The sequence below is a fragment of the Salvia miltiorrhiza genome, chromosome 1 (assembly GCF_028751815.1).
Source record: "Salvia miltiorrhiza cultivar Shanhuang (shh) chromosome 1, IMPLAD_Smil_shh, whole genome shotgun sequence".
Classification (NCBI taxonomy): domain Eukaryota; kingdom Viridiplantae; phylum Streptophyta; class Magnoliopsida; order Lamiales; family Lamiaceae; genus Salvia; species Salvia miltiorrhiza.
The window spans coordinates 23,149,799-23,167,979 of NC_080387.1; the positions used below are offsets into that span (position 1 = coordinate 23,149,799).

Consider the following 18,181-nt stretch of genomic DNA (forward strand, 5'->3'; position numbering starts at 1 on the left):
GGTCGGAGGAAATTGATGATTATCCTGATATTATGTATTGATTTGTTGTCTTTTAATCTTCTTTACTTTTACGATCTCCTTTTGAGTTTCGTGCCCGGAGTCTGCGTCATTTTGCTTTCAATGGATGCTATTTTTTCTTTTCTTTTATAATAAACCTCAATTTCATTCATTGAATAAGACTCATAGATTAAGTTGGAGTCTATTTGTAATAATTGACCAATAATACTCCATATACTCTGTAGAATCGAGCTCATGCTTATCCATAAATCACGCAAAAGATAACTCCAAGAAATCTACAAAACTTCGCAAGTTGAAGGCTCTCAAACGTCTCTGTTGCCACTTAGAAAACTAAAGCAGACAGTTTTAACTTAATGAAGAACATTCGCAGCTACACACCGTTGTCTACATAATGACAATCAAAGTAGAGTATAGAAAGATACTCTAACAATCTCCCCCTTTGTCGTTGATGTAGACAAAATAAGCTCACAACTCATGAATAAACTAGATCACCAAAATCTCAAATCAAGCAATGAGATAAGCCAAACTCCCCCTTAATGCAGCACCAACTCCCGCTCAACCAACAATCCATATTCTCCCATTTTTTGTCAATGATCAAGGACAACTCTCCCTCAACAATATCAAAGAGCTAATCAACAAGAACAACAGGCCAATGACAACAAAAGCAAGCAAGCATAGACAGTACCATCATCTGTGTTATCATCTGAACCATCATATGTATCCTCATTTGTACCAGTTTCTATCTCCGCATCCGTACCAACTTCTGCATCCTCATCTATATATCAGCTGCTCAAAACTAATCTCTAACAAGAGATAGACGTGCTCTTATGAAAGAACATATTTTGGAGTAAAACCTTAACGACAAAATCAAGTGTCCTATGAACAACGAGGGGAGTGACTTCTGTAACAGTTATTGGAACACATGCTGGCGCAGTAGCTTCTGCAGAACGAACATATGCTGATACATGAGTACTTTCCTCCAACAAATTAAAAGCTCTTTTACCATGCTTGGAATCTAAAATACCAACAAAAGAAACAATTTCATTCATATCAACAACAGTGGCATCATGTTCCGATGTGATTTCTCCTTCTATCTTAACATTCTCATGAATATGTATCAGCTTTTGTACTCATTTTTTTCTGAATTTTTCTTATTTTCTTTCCCCGTTTATCCCTATGATAAGATCTGCAATCTGATCTAATATGACTTGGCTTATCACAGTAGTGACAGATAGGATGCACGTACTAGCAGATGATCTATTCGGAAGAGGTTGATCGATATTTTCTCTAGAATAATCAATGCCCTCCTTGCCGCATTCTCTAGTAATAGGAACTTTATTTGACTAATAAATTCTTGTATCCACCATCTTTCTTCTATCATCAAGATAAAATTTGCAACGAGGTCGGATATGACCACAACGATCACAATAATGACAAACAGGAACAAAAGATTGAAAGTTGTTCATTCTTGAAGGAAGATTTATGTATGCAGCTGGGTTATGATAATTCTGTGTTGTTTTTCGATTTTTCTCTTTTGGAATGACAACATCGGGCTTGAGAGTATTAGCTTAGGGGATCCACTCTTTCTTTAGAAATCCTATTCCATTTTTATTTTCAAAATTTTGGCCACTTTCTAGAATTTATTCAAGTTTATCAGTAGTTGTGTTCATCATCTTCACAAGTTTCTGATGATGTTCCAATTCACCAATCTTTAGTTTCATGGTTTGTTGAAGAACGACAATATCCTTTTTGAGACTTTCAGAGAGATCTTTGAGCTCATCCATTTCTTTTGTTACCTCATTCAGCTGCGTAGATAAAGATCTGTTTACTTCAAGAACAACTACACATTTTTTTATGCATAATTTCATAGTTTTTGGCAAGGTAATCCTCGTCCAACTCCTCTGAATCGCTGTCAATATCATCGACTATCGTAACATCGGCAGAGACTGGTTTTTGCACTTCTTCAATTCTGATTGTGAAGGCCAATGCATCTGCGTCTGTATCCATTTTCATTGCTACTTTCAAAGTATCATCTAGTAATGATGGCCTAACAACAAATCCACCTTCTCTCTGAGTAGCCATCGAATATAGCGCATGATAGGTGGCGGGAAGACAAGATCAACATCGATAATTTAAGTGACGTGCTCTGATACCAATTGAAATTGTCACTAGACCACACACACACACAATATATGCTCTGGAGTAATGCATGAAAATACTCTGGAAAATGTCAAAAGAGTGATAAAAACGCAACAACCTCTGCTATTCCTCTTCATCGTCATTATATAGGAAAACCCTAGATGAGTTTTAGCTTGAATAAGACTCAAAGATTAAGTTGGAGTCTATCTGTAATAACTGACCAATAATACTTCACATACTCTCTAGAATCGAGGTCATGTTTATCCATAAATCATGCAAATGATAACTCCAAGAAATCTACAAAAATTCGCAAGTTGAAGGCTCTTAAACGTCTCTTTTGTCATTTAAAACACTGAAGGAGACAGTACTAACTTAACGAAGAACATTCGCAGCTACACACCATTGTGTACATAATGACAATTAAAGTAGAGTATAGAAAAATACTCTAACAAATATATAGGACTATATAACCATAAGTAAGTTATATTTGCCTGAGCTGAAATCAGACATATTTGTATTTTCATGGTTTTGCACCGTCCCCGAGAGTAAATTTATATTCAGAGATAAAGGTCGAAAATCTAGTTGTTATATATATGCATACTATACGGTCTATACTCATTACAATATCCCTGAAATATAAAGACAATTATGCTCTTCGTTTCTTTAGTAATGATCTCATACTTGTTCGAAGTGCATTTTCGTGAAATAAAAGCTTTGCCTAAATTTCGCTCAATTCATAACTTTAAACAATGAAATTTTAAGCTTGATGTAATTCTTGACTGTAAATGCTGATCGGGATATGGAAATATAAATTTTACTAAAAATGAAAAGGGCAAAGAGTTGGGGAAACTAGTGAGGTATTTGACAAAATATCTGAGCTGGGCAAAGGGCGATGAAAAGCACACATACAATGTGTACTAAACAGTCCAATTTCATTTACATTTATCTGCATAAGAATAACAATAATCAATTATTTCGTCCAAGAGTCGAGCAGTTTTCTTGATACAAGACACGTTGAAACCGAAAAAAAACCTCATATCCTAGATCAATGCTAATACAGAAGGAACTTTCAACTGCTCTGAGGGAGTCAATTTTGCACCAAATTTAAATAAAATAGACAGCTCAATTATAGCAGGTAAAAAAGTGACTTGTCTAAATAGCATACTCACAGAAGAGAAGAATGCCACTTCCTGAAATTGATTGTTTCAAAATAGATACAAAGGTCTTTTTCATTCCAAGTCAGGGTTGGTATGAGGTCTAACAGCAAAGACGAGTAGCTTTTATTTGCACGCCATCAATAATCATAAAAGAAGGGCATCTAGCCCCTCGCAACCAAAACAAAAGATTAGTGTTTTAGATAATTTCTTAGAGCAAAATGACGAGAAATAACCAGAAAAGGTATTATTGATTTAGTTGCCATCTGGGTTCAAAGGTTGACGCAGGAAGCGCTCCATCTGGGCTGCCCTTGTGCGTATAGACATGTCGAATACCTTCTGCGAAAATTCGACAACAAGACCGCCGAGAATACTAGGATCAATCTGCAGGGCGATAACCAAAGTGATACACATCAAAAAGTCACGTCACTTGGTGAGAATTAACAAAACCAGAAGTTTTTTAAATACTACAATCATTTACCTTCTGCTCAACCTTAACTTTCTTGCCTTGTCCAAGTATGTACTGCAATGTTTCTTTCAATTCTTTCTCCTCCTCTGGAGGTAGAGCCTGCACACAGAATAGGCAGCAGAGTGCTAAGTGGAAAAAGAGGCAGGCATATGCCACAAGCAAAATGTCTAGTGAATAAGGCAATGCTAATGATGACCGTGACTAGAAGGGTTATGACGTAAACTTAGGCGTGAATTTTACAGATATAGGCCCTTAAACTTTTATTAGTTAATACAAATACTAATCATGAAAAGTAACAAATTTAAATTCAAACAATGACGGGGGCACAGTTACTTCACCAAATATTAGGGGCTATAATGCTATTCATTAATTGAAGGTGAGAAACCAATCCTTATACTCCTAATAGCGAGACAGTGAAAGGGCACACGATCCACACGACTCAGCGTGAAGGAAATAAATTAAGTTTTGTTTTGGCAGGGTACCTAGACTAATGTAGTAAATACAGTATAACATATATTCCTGCCTATTAAGAACCCAAAAGTAATTTAAATAACTTTTTAAACAAACACAAAGATCACATATATATAGGGAATTAATTGGCTAAGAGGGGAGAGGTATCTATGATTTGATGGTTATTTTCATCTTTCTAACGCAAACTTAAGAAGTTAATATCAAAATTACAAACTTACAATCACAGTGGTCACTGTCGCTTTAACTTCCCCTCGATGTGCCATGGTCAGCTCAGAGAATCTCTGAGCCATACGTTCTACGTGTCCCAGCCTTCCAGCTTCAGCAACGATAACTATAACAAAGAAGACAGACTATGCCATGTAAGATAATATATAAACAGCAAGTTAGATAATATCATCAAGTTCAAGAAAGTGAATGCAACAATTTAGCCTTCATTAGTATATTCCAATCATCAAACTGATGTCACAAGCAGCTATCAAAATAATGAAACAATATCCATGAAGAAACAACCTTATGGGTGATAGCTGCTTCATCAATTGACTACCCCTATCATTCCATGCCTTAACTTTAACTACACCCTCCAATATATTTCTTACCTCAAGAGGAGGAATGTTCAGAAAAACGCAGTACTAATTCCCTTATATAAATTCAAGTAAAATGATAAATGATTGGATAAATTCAAGGGCATTCCCTTCTTAGCTCCCCAAAAAAATTCTTCAGTTGCTGTTACCGTGTTTGCTGAATGAACACCGTCAATTTCCCCCAGCCTGAACCCCCCAACTCACTTCATTTAACACTTCAACAACTCAAACAATTATAATAGGCTTCTTGCCTTCCATTCCCCAAAATCTTTATCATCCACCATCATAACTGAGCGAACTCATTTTCCTTCAAACACATACAATTCTCCAATGGCAGTACAAAATGACTTAATAGCTCTTATTTGTTGTTCTTGAATCCACAAGACACTAAAAAAACCAATAAACCACATCCCAGTTCAAATTCAAGGTATCAAATAAGTCCTCTAATGAGATCAAGTGATCAACTAGAAAACCATTACCATAGACATTTTTCTAGTTGAATAGCACACATTACCAAAAAGTCATCATCAAATACAACATGAAAAATTCATATTTTGACACTAACCCAAGAAGTTCCTTGTGATATCAGAAAATTTAGCTTGACCACAAATATCAGTTATAGCCTTCACTCTTGTGTCCGCATCAACTGACAGATCCTTCATGAATTGAGAAAATGTAGGGCTTTTCTTTGAAGCCTCAATTAGGGAAAGAAGCTCAGATTCAACCTTGTCCAGCGTATTGGCTTTGACTGCTGCGATATATAACGCTGAAGCATAGTTTCCAGACACCCCAAACATCGTCACAGGCACCTAAAATGATATCAACCGACATTAGAACCAAGATATTACAATGCCCCACACAGAATTAGAATAAGACCTTCTCCCATAGTACAGTTACAGAAAATTAATTGGGTGTTCCAACCAGAAAACATAACAAATTGGCATATAATCAATCAACAGTTGACCAGTCCCAATGTTCATATAACCATCTACGAAACCTATACAAGTAGCTATATGGCAAGAGAAAAAAGCTTAGGTTTGAGCTGTGAATCTAAATGAAGCACCCAAATGAAGCAAATCTAAAAGCATCTAAACATATTTCCTATAATCCCCAACTTGTGCATCCATATGTCCCCAACTTATAAAGTCATGCAGCGGAAAAGGTTTGGCTTGATAGGATTACAAAGGCAACAATATCAGGAAATTTTATGTTCTTCAAGGCATCATAACTAAAACAGGTGCATGTACATACTACAGATGTTAGCGCACACACTCCTAATGCTGTCAATTGATAAGATACTCAATTAAATGCATTAAACAGAAATTCTATACAAATGGATAGCTTAAAAAACTGTGGAAAAAAACAAACAAAAGAATTAGGCAGATATAACTTGCATTGTATAAAATCAGAACCAAGTCACAAGATTTGTGTCAGCATTGTTCCACTATAATACAACTTTTAAGCAACAACTGATAAAGCTGAAAACTTGTAAGCTGCCTGAGGGAACTGCACAAACTGAATGGACGAACATAAGCACAAGCATCAAATTTTGTACTGTTTTGTGGAGCAAACTGTGATTCCAGAAGATAAAAGCAGTTTATGAAAGAAGGGGAAGGGCAGAGATGTCGGAAATAACAACATAAAGAAGGTTTCACACAAGGAACTCAAAAGATGTCAGCAACAAAATTCCTATTATGGCTATGTGACTATGTCAAGAGCTGCACTTGAAAACATCAGGCTTAATCGGCAAATAGTAAAATTCCAATAGTTTGGTTCTGAAAATATACTATTGCCCTTTTAGTAAATGAAACTACAAGTGCATAACAACTTTGAACAAGTCTACCATGATTTTCATCCAACAAACAGTTATAACCTCCGTCACATGCAAAATCTACACCACTAGCAGTGTATTCAAAGAAAAATAAAAAATGTAGCATCAAATGACAATTACCTTGACCTTCTTCTCCTTTGCAGGAGCGGCACTAGCATAGCTCCTTGCGGACTGAAAAACATTACATCAAATAATGGCTTAGCAGAATTCCATGTCTCCACATATGAGATAATACTTCAATCAGACAAAGAAAAAAACAATCATCCTGTAGCTATGTGTGTATGTGTATCTTTTTAGGGCATTCGGAACTTGGTAAAACATTGGAGACACTGCAGTAGAAAAAGGCGTTGATTTTGATTTTCTACAACATTTCCATACGTGGAACACACAGCACATAAACTAAAAGGTGAAACAAACAGCATATGGCAAATGACAGTCCATAAAAAATAAAATAAAAATCATCAATTGAAAGGAATAAGGAAAGAAGATCAAAATTCAAAAATACTGAAATAAATTAATTCCTCCGCGGAGAAAGAGATCACCCATTATCGAGAGATTTCCCCGAAGTGAGTTGAATAATAGAAGGACAAACAACAAAATGGAACCGATTAAACAACATTTCCGAGAACATAGATGAACCATATTAAATCGGAGATCCGTAAGCATACCTCGGTAGTAGGGCAAACGACGGCTTTCGGAGCGGAGGAGATGTTACCAGCGGTGAGAGCTCGGCGGAGGAGAGGAAGACCCGATCTTAATCGCCCTGCCATTGCCGTTGCAGATATTCTGAATTTCTTTTTTCTGATTAAACTTTCCTGAATCTGGGACTTGCAAGGTGTTTTTGGTGGGTGCTCTGCTCAAACACTGCGTTTTCAAAGATTGGGAAGGGAAAATCGGAACCCTCTGACCCCGGGATGTATGGGATTTAGGTGCTACCTAGGTTAATAGTTGCCGCGTGTCCTTGAAGTGGTAATTTCGATCTTGTATTTTACTGCACTAAATCGTCATATAGGGGTGTCTATTCGGGGCGGGTCGGGTACCCTACCCGAGAATTGCGGGTACCCGACCCCGAAATTTCACAGAATGTCCCACCCGATACCCGACCCGTCGCTACCGTCGGGTACCCTAATACCCGACCGGGTACCCGGTGCAGGTATTCGGGTACCCGCCCATACCCGCCTATTTTTTTTTTTTTTCGATTAATCAATATGGAATGGGATTTGTTATTTGTTAATCACCTTTTGCAAATTGATCATAATCAGTTAATCACGATCACCTTTTGCGAATTGCAAAAATTCAAATACAATTACTTCATTTACTTGACACTTGTTATTTGTTAATTTTAAAAAATAAATCACCATTTGCAAAATTATACTAATACTTCATACTTGAATCAATCAATAGAATATGAATATCTTACACATCTACATGATTACATCTACTATTAGTTTAGAAAAATGGGCAACAAAATTTGTTGAAGACTTGAAGATATTAGAATTCAACCATGAAGAAGAGGCAATATTTTGCTATAATTTAATATTTATACATGAACATTGAAGATTAAAGAGGCAATATTTTTACTTCTAACCGCCGGACGCAGGTGGAGGCCGTCGGACGCCGGAAACGATTCTAATCGCCGGACGCAGGTGGAGGCCGTCGGACGCCGGAAACGAGGCAGGACGTCGGACGTCGGACTGCTGCAGAGGGGACGCCGGGACGGTGGGGAGGCAGAGCCGCGCGGCGCAGACGCAGAGGGAGAGGGAAGGGAGAGATACTCTGATTTCAATTTTCACGTAGGAGGTGGGCGCTGGGCGGGCAGCGGGCTGGACTGGTACTCTGATTAGTTTATTACTTATTAGGGCTTTACAAATTATATTAATTATCTAATATTGACGGGTATGCGGGTATACCCGATACCCGTACAATTTCCATGGCATTGTCCCGACCCCGACCCGGTTCTCGTCTCTTGCGGGTGTCGGGTACCCGGTACCCGGTCGGGTATCGGGTACGGGACGGGTATACCCGATACCCGCGACCCGGATAGACACCCCTAGTCATATGGGATCATTTGTCTCATAATATAGTGCGTATCAACGTGTACCACTCTTAATTTTTTTTATTTTATAATTATTTTTTATAAAAATAAAAATTATTAGTATATTATGAATTCTAATTAATATTTATCACTAAAATTTAGAATTTAAAAAAGGAAAAATGTGCAGATTAGCCCCTGAAGTAGTAGCCCCTGTAGCGTAAAACCCCCCTTAATCACTGTGTGTGCAACTAAACCCCTGAACTCCGAGAAAAAGGTGCAAATTCCCCCCTCTGAGTTAATAGCCGTTAGTCAGAGGGGAAATTTGCACCTTTTTCTCGGAATTCAGGGGTTTAGTTGCACACACAGTGTGGTAAGAGGGGTTATACGCTACAGGGGTTACTATTTCGGGGGTCAATCTGCACCTTTTCCCTAAAAATTAAATGAATGGCTTTAATACCAACTGAACAGCTAGCTCACTTGAGTGGCTTTGAGTCCCACCTATGTGCTTGCGTTTTGAGCACCTTTAATGCATGAGTTGAGCTCTTTTGATTGCACAACACAAATTTTTTATATATATTCAACCATTTTTTATAAAAGTAAGAAAAGAAAAATAATTCTCAAGTTTCTTTTTCTTCACATTTAAAAGTATCATTTGTATATATTAAAAGTACATAAAATTTGGATACAGCTGGGTGTACTGTATAATAGGGTTGACCCGCATCCATAATAATATTATTTATATAAGGGAAAAGGTGCATATTGGCCCCCGAAGTAGTAGCCCCTATAGCGTATAATCCCTCTTACTCACTGTGTGGGCAACTAAACCCCTGAACTTTGAGAAAAGGGTGCAAACTCCCCCCTCCGACCTAACGCCGTTAAGTGTCCGTTAACGTTTGGGTTTAATTGCACCCTCTACTTCAGGGGTGGATCTGCACCTTAATTTTTATTTTTATTTTTTAATAATAATTTCAGCAATCCACCCCGGCATCAACTTAACCGCCCCTGTACTCATCGGCTCCAACTTACACTTTGTCAGCTCGCACGTGCTCAATCTCTTGATCGTCAACTGCTTACTGCCGACATGCAGCAGCATCACCAACTCCAGATGTGGACCTGGATCGAATCCTGTTTGGTCCAAATCCATATCCGTATATTTTTACTTAGGTCAGGATCCGGTCCAAATCCATTAGGTCCAAAAAAATGAGATTCATGTCCAGATCCATTAGATTCACAGGGTCTCGAGTCTTGACCCATTCTTTTTTCTCTTTTAAAATCAATTTACAAATATTAAATTAACCAAAAATAAAATCATAATTATTATCTAGAGTTTTAATAATTATTCAAAAATAAATAAATAAATTTTAAATATATATTATATAGATAAGCCTAAAAGGTTAAGGTGTTGGAGGAGATGCTGTTGTGCAGGGCGGTAAAGAAGCTGGTGGCGTTGCTGCATGTAAGCGGTGGGCAGTCGACAACCAAGAGACTGGGCGCCTGCGAGCTGACAAGGTGCAAGTCAGAATCGATGAGTACGGTGGTGGTTAAGTTGATGCCGGAGGTGGGTTGCTGAAATTAAAAAAGGGAAAAGGTGCAGATTGCCAAGCAGAGCAGGCCCTCAGAGCATAGTAGAATTGATTGCCAGAGCAGAGCATAAGTGAATGGCAGAGCAGAGCAGAGAGATTACCAGAGCAGAGCTGATGAGATTGCCAGAGCAGAGCACACGGTCTAGAGCAGAGCTGAACAGATAGCAAGAGCAGAGCTAACTTCCAGACCAGAGCAGAGTAGCTCTGGTAGACCAGAGCAGAGCAGCTCGGACGCCAGAGCATAGCAACTCTGGAAGACCAGAGCAGACCAGCTCGGGAAGCCCGAGCACCTAGCCCAATCCGAAAAACTGATTAATTTCAATTAATTCAGCTCAACCCGGTAATTTAGGTCAGCAAGGCCCATCGACCCAAACCCTAGATAGGGCAACGACTTGGGGAGAAAGAAAGGAACGGGGTCAGGGATACGATCTCCCGAATATCGGAACGACTAGGGTTTAAGGAGACGTTCCAGCAAAACCCTAGCCGTCAGGTGATCACGGTATAAATAAGAGCCAACTAGGTCATTCGAGGAAAAGGATCATTCGCACTCCTACACATTCACTCACTCTTCCCTCTCCACTCGCACTATTCTGCCTCCACGCTTTCAGCCTTAGGTTTTTCGGTGATCAGATCAACCGGGACAACCCAACAGCCCTCGCTCGTCGCTCAATTGCCTTCAGCTCCGTCGACCAAATCGACCCGATTTATTCTTTCATTTACTTTCAATTGCATTCATTACGGTTTTTATTAATATTGTTTACTGACTTGAGCGTCGGAGGCCCTTCCATCAACACCTCCACCGGTGCTCTTCGGAGGGCTCTAACGTTGCTTGTGATCTCAGGTTGCTAGTGCCCGTCGATCCAAACGTGACTGACGTCACTTCCGTAATTGTTGGATTCACCCCCTACATAAAATAAATAGAAAAGAAATTGTGTTTTGTGCAATATATGAGAATAGTAATAAAGAGGAGTTGTGATGTAACCGTTTGAAAACAAAAAAATATTTTTCTTGTCCTCATAAAATATACTCCGTTCGTTCCCCCAAATAACTTCATACCCATTTTGGTACATTATCTCACCGCTAATAATATTTTATTTATTCTTATTTTTCAATATTTCACCATTCTCAATACTAATTAGGGAAAAGATGCAGATTAGCCCCTGAAGTAGTAGCCCCTATAGCGTAAAACCCCTCTTAGTCACTGTGTGTGCAACTAAACCCCTGAACTCCGAGAAAAGGGTGCAAATTCCCCACTCTGACCTAACGTCGTTAACAGCCATTTTCTCGGAGTTCAGGGGTTTAGTTGCACACACAGTGACTAAGGGGGGGTTTTACGCTATAGGGGCAACTACTTCAGGGGCTAATCTGCACCTTTTCCCTTTAAAAAATTATATATCCTAACTTTGAATTAATGAACCCAAATAATCTATTACTCCCTCCGTCCCAATATTATTGGTCACATTTCCTTTTTAGTTTATCCTATTATTCTTGGCTACTTTCTAAAAGAAGGAAAAATTATACTTAATTAAAGCCACTAATTAACACACTAACTAAACCCTAAATACTTTTTAAACACACACACTCACAAAACACGCACACACCACGCAAACCACAGAGTCTCCTTGACAGTGTCTCCTCCCCTTCTCGCATCTCCCTCCTTCTTCCCCTCTTAAATAAATTATCATTATGTCTAGGGGTGAGCAAAACCGGACCAAAACCGACGAACCGGACCGAACTGGTCCGTTTTTTCGGTCCGGGCCGATTTTGGTCCAGTGATTGGTCCGGTCCGGTCCAAATTTCCTGGACCGAATTATAGTCGGTTCGGTTTCGGTCCGGAGGAGGCAAAAACCGATGAAAACCGAACCGAACCGAATATATATATTTAATATATATTTAATATTTTTATTAATATTATTAATATTTTAATTATTTCTAATATTCTAAAACATGAAACCCTAATTCCTTAAAAAGCAAAAACGCTCCTGCGGCGCCTCCCAGACTCCTTCCCTCTTGAATCTGACTTCCGAGTTATTCTCCCTCAATTTGCGCTGCCCCCCAGCCGCCACTGTCGCCGGCTCGCCACCCTCCGTCTGCCCCAACACGCACTTCGCCCAGCCGGCTCGCCGTTTCCAATCGCTCACCCTCACCCCGAAGTCGCCAGCCTAGTCGCCTCCCCACTGTCAGTGTCACCACCTATTCCCGTCGCCCTCAATTTTCGCCCTCCCCCCCACTGTCACCACCTATTCCCGTCGCCGTCGCCTCTCAAAATCGCCTCGCCCAGCCTCCAGCACCTCGCTAGCACTTCCGTCTCCAGTCTCCCCTCATTTTTTGGTTTATTTTGCAATCTGCCCAAATTTTCGATTTTGGACCGATCCGAACCGAAAACCGACGGCGGTTTCGGTCCGGTTCCGATTCGGTCCCAGTGTTTAAGTTGGTCCGGTTCGGTCCTAAAATTATTAGAAATTCGGTCCTCGGTTTTATCGGTTCGGTCCGGTTCGGTCCGGTCCGGACCGACTGCTCACCCCTAATTATGTCAACCAACAACCAAATAATAATTTTTTATTTGTATATTTTTTTATAAGGATCTGACATGTTTAAATTTTCCAAGTATTTTTTTCGTATTTTCTCCTTTTTTCTTTTTTTATTATTAATTTTTATTTATTTTATGTATACAAATTATTAATAGAACAAAATAGCATTACTATCAAAAGACATCAAATTATATATTATAGTTTCTTTTATGAAAAAAATTACAAAATGACCATATTGCAAAATGATGTTTGTAAACATTTTTTAAATAAGGAGTAATATTGTATCTATTTTTTTGAATTCATTAATAATTTATAAAATAAAATAATATTAAAATAATTATATATTAAAATCTAGAAATAATTAAATCATGTGGAGTTAACTAACCAAAATAGAGAAAATTAGTTACTAATTATTGTGTAGTTAAATTTTCTAAATTTGTCTCTTCTATTTATAATACTCTATTTATAATAGTACGGTCCACATAATCACCACATTTTAAAATGAGATCCTTGCTCCCTTCACAAATTCACCCTAGTTTAAAGTGATGTCCACAATGTGGCAAGTTTTTATTTGGACAAAGGGAGTATTACTTTACAAAAAGTAATAAAATTTAAAAAAAATTAAATTCATTAATAAAATATTAAATTTACAACGCATATAATATTCTCCGTCCATAGCACGGGAGACATGCTAGTCTATCTTAATTCAAATCTAACATTGTCCACTTTTTCCAATTAATAAAATAGGTTTAGCTAGAGTCCCGATTGTAAAATTACTGGTGATGCAATCATTTTGAATGAAGACTGAAGTGAATATGTCAAGCTTTGATTCGATTGCTCTATCCTTCAAATGCATATCGGCTCCTTTTTTTCATTTTTTTTTTAAAAAAATAAGTATGAAATTCTCATTCAAGTGTAAAGAGCACCAGAAGTATTCAAAATGATGACAGTTTTTACAGTCTTGATATCGCTAACAAAAGACTGTAAGAGTAGAAACAAAAGAAGAAGACTAGAGAACTGTCGATACACAATCGATGAAAAGTGAGACTTCAACATTAACAAGATGATGGAAAGTGAGACTTCAACATTTCCGTGAGCAATCTAGTGAGTCATGCATATCGGCTCATTATGCTTTCAAGCTAAGAAATATTGAGCGCGACCAATATTTTATTGCTCATAAGATAGTTAGATTGACTATCTCTCATGTTTGCTGTTTGCAAAAATAAGAAAAAGAAAAGAAAAATAGCATTCTTTCTTGAGCAACAATTTGCACATTCTATATAATACTTCATTCGTCTCACTCCAATAGGCTCATTTTTCTTTTTGGGATGTCCCACTCGAATAAGCTCATTTTCCTTTTTAGGTAAAAAAGTTGTACTTAATTGGTGTGAACCACATCACTTTACTATCACTTTCCTATTAAAAAGTAAATTTTCTTAATCTCCGTGCCCAAAAGAAGTTAGCCTATTGGAGTGAGACGGGGGAAGTAATATACTCCCTCCGTCCACGAAATGAGTACCCATATTTCCTTTTTCGTCCGTCCACGAAATGAGTACCCATTTCCCTTTTTGGCAAGTGTACCCCACACATCTCTTTAATTAATACACTCAAAAAGTGGGACCCTTAAACTATTCACACTACACTCCATACATTTCTTAAAACTCGTGCCGTCCACAAATGGGTACTCATTTCGTGGACGGAGGGAGTATAAAAGATGAGGTTTTTCCCTCCACCTTTCCTTCTTTTTTTCTCTCTCTTCTCCTACCAATTTTTTTCACTATTTTCCTCTTTACTTTTCTTTATAATTTTAATTATTTTCTAAATATCTTCAAATTTATTTTATGAAGAAATGTTTAATGTGTATTTTAAATTTAAGTTTGTGACAAAATCTTTAATATGGTGAAAAAAATCACCAAAATCTTCAATGAAATGTAATATTTCTAAATTATTACATTTATTCACGATAAGTTTTACTTTTATTCATGAAAACTTATACTATTGCATAAGTATATATTTGTGCGAACAAATGTACATCTTATTCCATTAAAAGTAACCGTCCGCATACTATGCGGTCAACCGCATGCAAGACCAACTCTAATATGTAATGCTACTTTCCATTATTAAATAATTTAAAATTATTTAATAATTATATTTATCATCACATTTGATTTAAATTAGTTTATTTTAATTTATTTTTAAAATATATTTTATATTTATTTATTTAGATATATCATTGGGCAAAGGTGCAGATTGGTCCATGAACTCGACCCCCCTAGAGCGTTGAGCCCCCCATACTCGGTCAAGGCGCGTTGACCTCCCTGAACTCCCGAGAAAAAGGTACAACTAAATCCACAAGTTTAACGGCGGTTTAACGCCGTTAAACGTTTTTTTTTGTTTTTTTTTTAATTTTCTGGTTATCTTATCCGGCGAGAAGAGAGAAAGAGAGAACCACCGGCTTGGACGGCCAAGGATGGAGTGCCGCCGTCGCCGCTCGCCATCCCCTCATCCCTCTCTCGCGTTTCCGGCAACGGATCTGTCTTCCCTCTCTCTCTCGCATCTCTGACAGCGGACGACCAAGGATGGAGCGTCGTCGCCGCTGCTCGCCTCCCCCTCATCCATTTCTCGCGTTTCCGGCAACAGATATGTCCTCCATTTCTCTCTCGCATCTCCGACAGCGCCGGACGGCCAAGGATGGAGCGCCGCTGCCGCTCGCTTTCCCCTCATCCCTCTCTCGTGTTTTCGGCAACAGATATGTTCTCTCTTTCTCTCTCTCGCATCTCCGACAGCGGACGACCAAGGATGGAGCGCCGCCGCCGCCGCCCGTCTCCCCCTCATCCCTCTCTCGCGTTTCCGGCAGCGAACGGCCAAGGAGGAGTCGTCGCTACAGATTTCTGCTCCGGTTACGCCTCGCATTTGGTTGGGGTAGGGCGCTCGTCGGAGAAGAAGTGGCGTTGGCAAGATTTCCCCTTTCGACAGATGAATGACACCGGAAAATTGAAGAAATCCAGCCGGAGAAGATGATAAAAAAAAAAAACATTTAACGGCGTTAAACCGTCGTTAAACTCGTGGGTTTAGTTGCACCTTTTTCTCGAGAGTTCAGGGAGGTCAACGCGCCTTGACCGAGTATGGGGGGCTCAACGCTCTAGGGGGGTCGAGTTCAGGGACCAATCTGCACTTTAGCCCTATATCATTTTACTTTGATATTTATCGTAAATCGCACGAACGGTGGTACTAGTAATAACTTAATAAGTCACATCTAATCCAAACCCATGTTTAGAGAGGCACTATTACCTACAGAATTTTCGAATTAAATTTCACCTCCAGCGGAAATAACGTCAAGCACGATCCAAATTAAATTAAATGTGAAAATCACCAACGGTCGAAAATGAATTTATAAACGTCAAATTATAAATAATACCGCCGGGACCCACAATAACGGTCCACTGTCTCAGCTCTCTTTCTCTCTCTCTCTCTCTCTAAAAGCTGGTGCGATAATCCTTCTACAATTTGGGATCTGCACTCTCGCTGCTTAGATATAATTTCCTTCTCTATCAGAGAGGCGATTAAGTGAGAGTTGTTGGAAGGCATACAACTTAATGGAGGTAGCAATCATCGATTGGAAAAGCATCGATTCGAGAGTAGTGATAGACGATTTGTATGAGCACATCAATGCTCCTAAATGGGCGGATTTAACCGCCCAGGATGACCCCGTTGATGATGAAGCCTGGTTCTGCCGCCCAGGTAAACACCCACCCACACACAGTTTTTCGAGAATTGCATTATATATCCTTTGATTGAGATTTAGTGTTTATATTCTTGCTTCAATTAGATTGCAATCACCCCAAGAAAGTTGAAGACTTCTTCAATCACAAAGACAGCTCTCCCATCTCCAATCCCAAGGTTTGTTTATCTATTTAGGAATTCAAGATTTGTTACTGCGGATTTTTTCTTTTGGTAGTTGTTCACCTTTACCACCCTTTCGATTGCAAGAATTGGTAAATCACACAAATTCTTGTGTATTTTGAGATTGACATTCATTATATAATGTAGTGTCTGATTTTATGGCAACACAGATTCAAAGATCAGCTAGCGTTTCCGATATTCCTCTGTATCAACGAGGCAACAGGTACACACAAATTCCAGTTTAATCTCTTATTGCATATCACTAACTTCACATTTGCAGAGATGGAACACTGAAGAAGAGAGGGACGAATCAACCTAATTTCGTATCAGATGCTGAAAATCAAGACCCCAATTTCTCAACCCCCCTACAGTACAAGGCTAGGGTTGGAAAGGCCACAATCAAATCGAAACAAGACAGTGATGCCGGCGAACGAGCACCAAAGCTGAGAAGCACTTTGTCTGCAAGGAATTTGTTCTCGGGCACGGACTTGCTGAGTAAAGTTTCTGAGTTTTGCAATGAGTTGAAGAAATTGACTACGAGGGCTCAAGAAAAGGAGAATCACGCAGAAGAATGCGCGAGCGATAGAGAGAAAGAGAGGAAGCCGTTGCTAGAGACGGGCAGTTCCAAGGGGAGGCTGAGAAGGAAGAAGTGAGTTTTGTTGATGGTAGAAATGGTTAATTTTTTTCGAGTTTTGCTTATGTGAAGTTGAATTTTGGGTGTGCAGAAGGAACGACGATGGAGAGAACACCCCAATTAGTGTGGACGTGAAGAGCATCAAACACCTTGATGCCGAGGGCAGGCTGCCAATCCGCAATTGCCCGCCCACGCCACAGTGCTTCTCCGCCACGCCCAAGCCTTTCAGACCAAGGCCTCTGGTATGCATAGGATTTTCATCTTATGTTAGATTGATAGATTCATGAGTAGCAAATTATCAGTTTTATGTGACTAAATTTTATGATTGGATGAATCAGGAGAGAGGGATTCTGCAGGAGCTGAAGCAGATGGAGAAGGGCAGCAGCAGCAGCAATGGAGGAGGAGAGGTGGCTGAAAAGGAAGCAAGATCTTTGGATGTTTTCTGGTTCCTAAAACCTTACACTCTATCAAGTTAATTCCAACTCATACACAAACGAATAATCATCATTCTTTCATTCTTTAAATTTTTTTCAATCATTCGTGTGGAATTACAACATTTTATATATTCTATTCATTTGTTATTGATGGCACAGATTTATCAAATAAAATTCACCAGTTCTTTATATAAACTCTGTTTGTTGCAGTGTGATTTCTTGCTTCCTCTCTCTAAATCTGTAATTTTGATTGATGCTCATAAAAACATAAAATAAAATTCACCAGTTCTTTATTTTTCTTGAATGATTATCAATGAGCGGCGTAAATAACAATTTAATCCAGATAAAAACATCATCATCATCTCTGCAAAAACAAATATATATATACAAAAGCCGAA

At 38.8% G+C, this 18,181-nt stretch overlaps 2 protein-coding genes across 2 annotated transcripts; one reads left to right on the forward strand and one right to left on the reverse strand.

Moving 5' to 3' along the window:
* Positions 1-3,305: 3,305 nt before the first annotated feature.
* LOC131007056 (ATP synthase subunit O, mitochondrial-like) lies at positions 3,306-7,610 on the reverse strand. Its single transcript, XM_057934204.1, has 6 exons — positions 7,332-7,610; positions 6,784-6,834; positions 5,398-5,641; positions 4,470-4,582; positions 3,793-3,879; positions 3,306-3,695 (listed from the first exon to the last, which is right to left on the reverse strand). Exons 1-6 carry the CDS (start codon positions 7,431-7,433, stop codon positions 3,567-3,569), a joined length of 726 nt encoding a protein of 241 aa, XP_057790187.1. The 5' UTR covers positions 7,434-7,610; the 3' UTR covers positions 3,306-3,566.
* Positions 7,611-16,234: 8,624 nt separating this feature from the next.
* LOC131007057 (uncharacterized) lies at positions 16,235-17,978 on the forward strand. Its single transcript, XM_057934205.1, has 6 exons — positions 16,235-16,553; positions 16,642-16,712; positions 16,886-16,938; positions 16,996-17,364; positions 17,441-17,591; positions 17,688-17,978. Exons 1-6 carry the CDS (start codon positions 16,409-16,411, stop codon positions 17,823-17,825), a joined length of 927 nt encoding a protein of 308 aa, XP_057790188.1. The 5' UTR covers positions 16,235-16,408; the 3' UTR covers positions 17,826-17,978.
* The last annotated feature ends 203 nt before the right edge of the window (positions 17,979-18,181 follow it).